This window comes from Carcharhinus amblyrhynchos, chromosome 5, assembly GCF_965287045.1.
Source record: "Carcharhinus amblyrhynchos chromosome 5, sCarAmb.v2.hapA, whole genome shotgun sequence".
Lineage (NCBI taxonomy): Eukaryota > Metazoa > Chordata > Chondrichthyes > Carcharhiniformes > Carcharhinidae > Carcharhinus > Carcharhinus amblyrhynchos.
Genome location: NC_137328.1, coordinates 14,386,241 through 14,395,929, shown reverse-complemented (window position 1 = coordinate 14,395,929; position 9,689 = coordinate 14,386,241). Strand labels below are relative to the sequence as shown.

At 44.7% G+C, this 9,689-nt stretch overlaps 1 protein-coding gene across 1 annotated transcript; it reads left to right on the top strand.

Annotated features, from left to right (window-relative positions):
• The first annotated feature begins 1,088 nt into the window (after positions 1 to 1,088).
• Positions 1,089 to 4,018, top strand: LOC145343396 (relaxin-3-like). Its single transcript, XM_080189616.1, has 2 exons — positions 1,089 to 1,272; positions 3,672 to 4,018. Exons 1-2 carry the CDS (start codon positions 1,089 to 1,091, stop codon positions 4,016 to 4,018), a joined length of 531 nt encoding a protein of 176 aa, XP_080045742.1.
• Positions 4,019 to 9,689: the final 5,671 nt, after the last annotated feature.

Below are 9,689 nucleotides of genomic sequence, written 5' to 3'. Positions count from 1 at the left end.
CGGCTGATCTCTCCCTGGTCTCAAATCCACCTCCCTACCTGTTCCCCATATCCCTTTATCCCATTTTCTATTAGAAATATATCTATCTCCTTCTTGAAGCCATTCAACAATTCAGACTCCACCGCACTATGAGGCAGTGAGTTCTACAAATTCACCATCCTCTATAAGAAGTAACTCATCCTCATCTCAGTTTTAAATCTGCTGCCTTTCAACCTATACCTGTAACTTCTTGTTCGAGATTGCCCCTTTTAAAATGTTATAGATCTCGATCAGAATTGCTCTCAAGCTCCTAAACTCCAGCACGTATAAACCCAAACAGTTTAATTTCTCCACATATGTCAACACATTCATCCCTGGAATATTATATTATTTTACTATATTGTATTCATATTATACTGGAGCAGTAGCGGGGCATGCGAGACCTGAAGAAGTCTGCTCAGGAGGGAAAAAAAATGACAATGGACAAGGTGAAAGAGGCAAATTCAAATCCCATTGGAGGGAAGAGCAGAGCTTATGCATAGTAGGCATTCCTGGACAGTCTCCCTCTACAGATGCTGTCAGTACATTTTCCAGCATTTCTTGCTTTTATTTCAGTTTTCCAGCATCCACAGTATTTTATTTTTATCTTAGCTGAAAGCTGAAGAATCTGCAGTGAGGAAATTGACGAAAAATATCAGTGGTGATAAATATTTAACAAATGAAATGCAAGCTGCATTTCAAAGAGGGTAGTATAATGCTATGAACAAAATTGTTCAATGAAAACCAGAAAGATGGCAATGTATCTGGAGGATAAGAGGAGATAAACTGATTCATACATTTATTTATACAATCCATAAATTGTAAATCTGATAATGATCCTGGAGGAGTATCAAATGTGAGGCGATCCAAGACTCACAGGTCATTGGAGGGAGGAGGAGGGAAAAGTGATTTTTTTTTCAACAGCAGTGAGTGGGAGAAAAGGAGCAAAAACAGCAATAAAAGGGAGGAGGGTTAGATGTGCGGAAATCAGAAACAGGAGGGAGAGAATCAGAATAATATAGGCCTCTCACCAGCCAAAGCGTAGAAGACCCGTTGTGAGAGAAGCTGAGATGAAAGGCCTAGTGTGTGTTCTGGTAATCAACCTGTTCCTCATCTCCTTCCCCACTGCTGCCTTGTCCCAGTCTTTGAGGGGTGGGGAATTAGGGATCAAGCTATGCGGCCGGGAGTTAATCCGAGCTGTCATCTATAACTGTGTGGGTTCTCGCAGGAACAGACTTCTCGATAACCAGGATGGTGAGTAGATCCTTCTGCAATAAGCCTATCTAAAAGGTTGAATGTTTCAACATTATTGCTATCGACATGTCTTAATGTTATTCACTGAGTTAAATAATTGTGATACAAGTTAGGCTGTAGTTACCGGAATAATCAACTTATTTATTCAACAGCTCCAAAATTGTAAATCACCGTGAGTATGAAAATAGTGAAATAGAAAATGTTTAAATTCACTTTATTTGGAGATGCTGTCCCTTGTCTAGACATGGTGGGTAAAATATATTTATTATGATCATATTACTAACATAGATCATAATGTAAGGGGTATGTGAACTGCTGCAGTGTGGACAAGAGCTATTGGAAAAACAGAGCCACTCAGGTAACTTCTGAAAGACAAGTTAATGTGAGATTTGTTATCAACACAGCCCTTGTCAGGAGGGAACAAATGTCTTTCTGATGTTCTTCTGTTACTGTCTGACCTGATGTTCATTCCCAGGACTGTCAGTTGTTATTTCACATTGTAGAACATTAGTTCTGGTGTGCTGGATGGGAGAGTGGGTGCTGTCCTATCGGTCAGCAGTGTCTGTTTATTTGAAGTCACAGTAAGAAGTCTCACAGAACCAGGTTAAAGTCCAACAGCTTTATTTGGTAGCAAAAGCCACTAGCTTTTGGAGCCAGTGCTCTGAAAGCTAGTGGCTTTTGCTACCAAATAAAACAGTTGAACTTGAACCTGGTGTTGTGAGACTTCTTACTGTGTTTCCCCCAATCCAACGCCAGCAACTCCACATCACTACTATCTGAAGTCACAGCTTCACCTTTAGAGCAAGCTTTCCTGGTTCCTCGTGTCGGATTTTTTCTGGTTAACTGAATCACCAAACACCCTGTTCACATGCGAATAGAATCTGTCCGTGCTTCGATATTATAGCAAGATATTTTAGGTGATTGTGAACATCATTTAGTTAAACTCTTCATCCTTCTAATGACCATTGTAAAATGACGAAGCCATATTCTTGCTTCACACTGTCACTATACTGCAGATACTGCTCACAGGTTGGAACCTGTAAAAAGAGATCCACAACTGTCTGCACATTCTCCCTGTGTCTGCGTGGGTTCCCTCTGGGGGCTTGGTTTCTTTTCACACCACAAAAATGGGCAGGTTATGTGGATTGGCCATGCTAAACTGCCCCTGGCATCCCAAGATGTGTAGATTAGGAGGATTAGTGGAGTAAATGTGTGGGATTACATGGATATAGCTTGGGTATGATGCTCTGTCAGATTTGGTGCAGACTCAATAAACCAGAATTGGGAATTTGTTTTGAGATATTAATGTTTGGAAATATCATTCTAACAGCAATATTGACTCGTTTCCAAAGCATCAAGATCCAGATCTCAGTTTAAGAAGCCATAGAGTACACCGCTGGTATCTGGTCCAACACAAACCTTCCAGGGGTGGCATCACAGCACAAAAGGAATGAGGCCATTCTGTCCATGGTACTTGGGCTAGCTCTTTGAAAGAGGCCAACTGCACCCCCTAATCTCCTTCATAAGTCTCGATGATACATCAATTCTTTCCTTTGCTAAGCCAGAGAGTTGGATTGGTCACTCATCTACTGAGTTAAGCTTTCAGTTTGTCTTTTCCCAGTCAATATCTTAAAAATAAGGATAGGCAGGAGCATTTTGAGATATTTGAAGGATTTGGCTGACAAATGACAACAAACTGAATTGGAAAATCTGATGAAACTGTGGAAGTTCAAGTGTAGATTCAAAAGCTGAAGTGAACTCCCAGACTATCAGGGTAGTGATTGAATCTCAGTCAGCAGATAGTGACTAGAAAAGAGTTTGATCGTATCTAATGCAGTAAGAAAAGGGCAGAAATTTGAAAGTTTCTAAACTCCTGTCGAGCTGGGGTTAGAAACTTGAAATCAAATCCACAAACGTGAAATTCCCATTGGCAGGGGAGGGGTTAGTCAGTGAACGAAGGGGGACAAAGATTGAGCTACTTTCTAAGAATTTATCTGGCAACAAGCTGCAATGTTTACCCAAGAATATTCCTATGGATAGACTCAGGAAGTCAGTCCTCTGAGAATTAATGATCCAGTGACTGGAGTTATAATCAATTTTCTGTCACAGCTGCAGTATAGCCCAGTTCAACTGTCTGATCAAACAACGGTTACCCACTTCAGGATGGTCATCAATTATTTCTCTGGGTGTACAACAATGTATAGGTAACCAATTATGTTTGAGCAGTCAAAATATAATGGAGCACAATTTATGGAGATATCGCTTCAGAGTTGAGGGGATAGACCAGTTCTCTGCCCCAGACAGATGAAAGCCACTGCAATTGGAACAGAGTGAACATCGTAATGTCAGTTTCATTAATATGGTGCACAGTCACGGATGGGGATTTATTTTTGTTTCAGATCCCTTCCAGACCTCAGTTGATAAAGACGACGCCAAGGAGATGAAGAGCATGAGGAACTTTCAGGGGACGTTTGACAATAAAAAGAACCAGGAAGTTGAGTTTGCCGTTGCTGAGCAAGAGGGCAATGAGAACTCCAACCAGTATGATCAGATACCGGCAGATTTCAGCGAGTACATCCGGCAGGTTGAGGAAGGCAGCAACAAACACAATATATTTGAATTGCCACAGATGCAGCATCTACCCTGGGCCAGATACTTCAGGAAGAAAAGGGAGGTGCCGCCAGGAATGTCATTCAAATGCTGCACTTACGGCTGTACCAAAAAAGATATCAGCGCTCTCTGCTGAAAACTTTCCATCTCTATAGATTATTCTATACACATGGACTCTGTTTCAGTGAGATTTTAAACCATGTTGTCTATTAAATATCTCACAAATGTGGAATAAGGCAAAAGTAACTTACATGTAATTTTTAGTATGGTCTATGTTACAAGCTTGTGTTAGTCGTTTTGAACCTCGTAAAACAAAATAAAGAAATTGCAGCTGTAAAGATTTTGACTCTGAATTTCTTCATTCAATAATTGCTTTTTTGCAAATAGTTTCCTTATTTCATTCAAAATATTGAAACTTATTTCCCAATGGTCACTGCACACTATCACTAACACACATGCACAAACTCCCAATGAAATTCAAATAACTATCCAATCTAGACAATATTAGTATGCATTTCAAAGAATCCCTACAATGCAGAAAGATAATAAGGCTGGGAGTAACAACCTCACAGCTCTATCTCACCTCCATCCCTCTCAAACCCTGCACTGCCTCTAACTCGACACACTGCAAATTTCCTCCAACTAAGTATTGGGAAGACTAATTGTCTTTGGTCACTGACACCAACTCTGAGCCAAAGACACTGGGCAGGATTCTCTGGGTCTGCGTGCCCCAAGAATCAGATTCTTGCCCGACTTCAGTGGACATTTGAATGGTGCACTGAATTTTCTGTCTTGCCCGAGATGATTCCCACAAAAACAGAAGAATTCCGGTAAACATATTTCACCTTGTCAAGTATGCCAGGCCAAACAAAACTATTCACTCCAAAATAAGCTTTTGACTGCATATGATTTCCATCAACATAACTGCCTGGCTCCCCTATCATAACACAACCCTCCACCCCTGCCTCAGCTATTTGCTCTTGGAACCCTTGTCCGTGTCATTGTGATTTTCTGCCTTAAGACCCTAATGTTCTCCTCTCTGGTCCCTCCTTTCACCCTCCATAATCTTCAGCTCATCCATGTTCTCCTGCCTGCATCCTGATTGGAAGCAAGTCCCATTTCTCCAACACCACTGTCTCTGCTTCTCTAGAAGCAAGGCTTCCATTTTAAATTCTACATTCCAGTTTTCGAATCCCTTCGTGGCTTTGTCCATCCCTATCTATGTAATCTCTTCTGAGGATAAGCTGAAATTTCCATCACACTCGGCAAGACCTTGGTCTGGTGTTCTCTTTGTACCATACCCTAAAACAGCACAAACATGTCCACTGGCACAACAATTCTTTCCCATTGACAACAGGAGTTTATTTTTATGCAGTTCCAAAAGCTATCAAAATAGTGCAAGTGCTTCAAAGAACAAAAGAACAACAGAATAACACAACAACACAGTACAGGAAACAGGCCCTTTGGCCCTACAAGCCCACGCCCCCCATTTTAACACTCAGTGAGTGCCTCATTCCAATCGTTCTTTGACCTACGACTTTTGCCTAGACCTCTTGGAGTCCACAATAAAGGGGTGCACATTTAGAGAACTTTAAGTGTACCAGATTAAGGAAGGTCTAACTTAGGGACAATTTGTTAACACCAATCAGCCTAAAAGCACGTTTTTGGGGTGAGGGAGAGAACCGGAGCACCCGGAGAAAACCCACGCAAGCACGGGGAGGACGTGCAAACTAACACAGACACCGACCCAAGTCGGAGATCCAACCTGGGTCCCCTTATCTGCACAGCAAACACCTGCCGTTCGTCAGCCCACTGGCCCAATTGGTCACAATCCCTTGCAATCCTAGATCACCTTCTTCACTGTCCACTGTACCACCAACTGTTGTCATCTGCAAATTTACTAACCTTGCCTCCTAAATTCTCACCCAAATCATGAATGTCAATAACAAATAACATTGGACCCAGCACCGATCCCTGAGGCACACTGCCGGTCACAGGCCTCCAATTTGAAAAACAACTCTCTACAACCATCTCTGTCTTCTGTCATCAATCCAATTTTGTACCCAGTTGGCTACCTCACCCTGGATCCATGAGATTTAACCTTATGCAACAACGATCATGTGGTACCTCGTCAAAGGCCTTGTTAAAGTCTGTGTAGACAACATCAACTGCAATGCCCTCATCTACTTTCTTGGTTACTCCTTCAGAAAACTCAATCAAATTTGTGGAACATGGTTTTCCACTCACAAAGACATGCTGACTATCCCTAATCAATCCTTGCCTCTCTAAATACCTGTAGATGCTGTCTCTCAGGATACTTTCTGACAACTGACCCACTATAGACATGAGGCTCACCAGCCTGTAGTTCCCAGGGATTTCCCTGCAGCCCTTTTTAAACAAAGGCACAACATTTTCCATCCTCCAATCTTCAGGCATCTCACCTGTGACTGTCAATGATTCAAATATCTCGGCTAGGGGACCTGCAATTTCCTCCCTAGCCTCCCACAGCTTCTTGGGATATACCTAATCAGATCCTGGGGATTTGTCTGTCTTGATGCACTTTAAAACTTCCAGGATGTCCTTCCCCGTAAAACGTACAGTCCTCAAGACATCACTGTTTATTTCCCCAAGTTCCCTAATATCCATGCCTTTCCCAACATTGGATACTGACAAGAAATATTCATTTAGGATCTCACCCACCTCTTGTGTATCTGCACATAGATGACTTTGCTGATTTTTAAGAGGCCCTACTCTCTCCCTCGTCACTCTTTTGCCCTTCATGTATTTCTGGAAGATCTTTAGATTCTCCTTTGCCTTATCTGTCAAAACAATCTCATGCCCCTTTTTGCCCTCCTAATTTCTCTCTTAACTCTACTCCTACACCCCCCATACTTTTCAAGGGATTCACTTGATCTCAGCTGCCAATGCCCGTCATATGCCTCCTTCTTCTTGACAAGGGCCTCAAGTGGATCCACCACCAGAAAGATCCCAACCGCCATGAGCCCCTTTCCCACGGCAAGGTGGATCACCCACTTGGCCTTCAAAAAGAATATGGCTTTGCCATACATTTTGGAGGTTGCTACAATGGCCAAGGAGCATGGATCATGGATCATGGCCACTACTGCGACATAGCTGGTGTTAGAGGGCCTGCCGTTGGTGAAGGGAAAAGGTGAGAAGCGCTATAACAACCCTAGGTAATTGATAAGGGTAAGGAAGAACAGAGTAGTTAAAAGCTCCGTCGCCCAGGTGTTGGGATCACTGCTGAGCAGAAGGGGAGTGAGGGGAGGGGGAAGGAAGGGCAGAAGACACAGGAGGGAGGATAAGGGGTATAGAACCAGGGCAGATAGTTGTCCTGAGTTAGACGAGGAGATGGGGGCACAACTAACCAAGTGTTCTTTGATCAGTGGGTGGGGGATTTGGGGTCTTCAACCCAAAAAAGGGCGCTGTTCAATTGCCACTTCTCCTCGGTATAGTTGATAGTCAGTTGTACAAGAGAAAACCTTCACCCCTCTTCCAAAAAAAGCACCAAGCTTCCTGCCACCGTTCATTCTGAGTGGATGTTGAGATCCTCTCCCTCCTTGCCGGTTGAGAAGCCTCCAGGCATCTGAATTCCCAGCTTGTCTCTGCAGCAGCAGCACCAGAGGCGGCAGCAGCACCAGAGGCAGTAGTAGCACCAGAGGCAGCAGTAGCTCCAGAGGCGGCAGCAGCTCCAGAGGCGGCAGCAGCACCAGAGGCAGCAGCAGCAGCAGAGGCAGCAGCAGCACCAGAGGCGGCAGCAGCACCAGAGGCGGCAGCAGCACCAGAGGCAGCAGCAGCAGCAGCAGAGGCAGCAGCATTAGCTCCAGAGGCAGCATCAGCTCTAGAGCCAGCAGTCACACCAACTGCTCCAGGTGTCATCAATTGCCTGATACAATGGGACAGCCTGGTGTATCTTTGGGAGGCAGTAGAGATCTCCAATGCAGGGAGTACGTGAGACGAGAGCACGGAGGGTGCTCTGAAGGTCCAGATCAAAGGTCTTGATCAGAGTGTTGAGTTGACAAGGCAAATACACCCGACCGTCCCATCGTATCGGGCAATGGGACTCTGTGCGAGAACCTCTCCGGCTACGTCGAGGGCATCCTGAAACCCATGGTACAAAGAACCCCCAGCTTTTGTCGTGATGCTATGGACTTCCTATAGAAACTCAGCACACATGGAGCAGTTAAACCAGGGACACTCCTCGTCACCATGGATGTCTCGGCACTCTACGCTAGCACCCCCCATGAAGGTGGCATTACTGCAACTGCCTCAGTACTCAACGCTGACAACAGCCAGTTTCCAGATGCAATTTTACAACTCACCCGCTTCATCCTGGACCACAATGTCTTCACCTTCAACAACCAGTTTTTCATCTAGACACATGGAACAGCTATGGGGACAAAATTTGCACCTCAATATGCCAACATCTTCATGCACAAGCTCGAACAAGAATTCTTCACTGCACAGGACCTCCAACCGATGCGAAACAGTAGATACATCGATGACATTTTCTTTCTTTGGACTCAGGGTGAACAATCACTGAAACAATTATATGATAACATCAACAAATTCCATCCCACCATCAGACTCACCATGAACTATTCTCCGGAATCGGTTGCATTCTTGGACACGTGAATCTCCATCGAGGACGGTCACCTCAGCACCTCACTGTACCGCAAGCCCACAGATAATCTCACGATGCTCCATTTCTCCAGCTTCCACCTTAAACAGTTAAAGAAGCCACCCACTATGGACAAACCCTCTGTATACACAGGACCTGCTCAGATAAGGAGGATCGCAACAGACAACTCCAGATGCTGAAAGATGCCCTCATAAGAACAGGATATGGCACTCGACTCATCGATCGACAGTTCCAACGCACCACAGCGCAAAACCGCATCAACCTCCTCAGAAGACAAACACGAGACACGGTGGACAGAGTACCCTTTGTCATCCAGTACTTCCCCGGAGCGGAGAAGCTACGACATCTTCTCCAGAGTCTTCAACATGTCTTTGATGAAGACGAACATCTCACCAGGGCCATCCCCACACCCCCACTTCTTGCCATCAAACATCTGCACAACCTCAAACAGATCATTGCCCATAGCAAACTACCCAGCCTTCAGGAGAACAGTGACCACAATATCACACAACCCCACCACAGCAACCTCTGCAAGACATGCCGGATCACCGACATGGAAGCTCTCACATGAGAACACCATCCACCAGGTATATGGCACACACTCTTGCAACTCGGCCAACGTTGTCTACCGAATACGCTGCAGGAAGGGATGTCCTGAAGCACGGTACACTGGGGAGACAATGCAGGCATTACGACAACGGCTGAATGAACATCACATGACAATCACCAGGCAAGGCTGTTCTCTTCTTGCTGGCGAACACTTCAGTGGTCACGGGCATTTGGGCTCTGATCTTCAGGTAAACGTTCTCCGAGGCGACCTTCATGACATGCGACAGCGCAGAATCGCTGTGCAGAGACTGATAGCCAAGTTCCGCACACGAGAACGGCCTCAACCAGGATCTTGGGTTCATGTCACACTACCTGTAGCAGCCATGACTTGCCTGAACTTGCAACATCTCACTTATTGTCCTTTCTGGAGACAGTAAACATCTCTTTAACCTATGCTTGATGCTATCTCCACTCACATTGTCTGCACCTTTAAGACTTGAATAGCAAAGGCGTTTTACTCCTATGTTAGGAGCAAAAGGGTGGCTAGGGGTAAAATCGGTCCTCTCAGGGACAGACGAGGGGAATTGTGCTTAGAGTC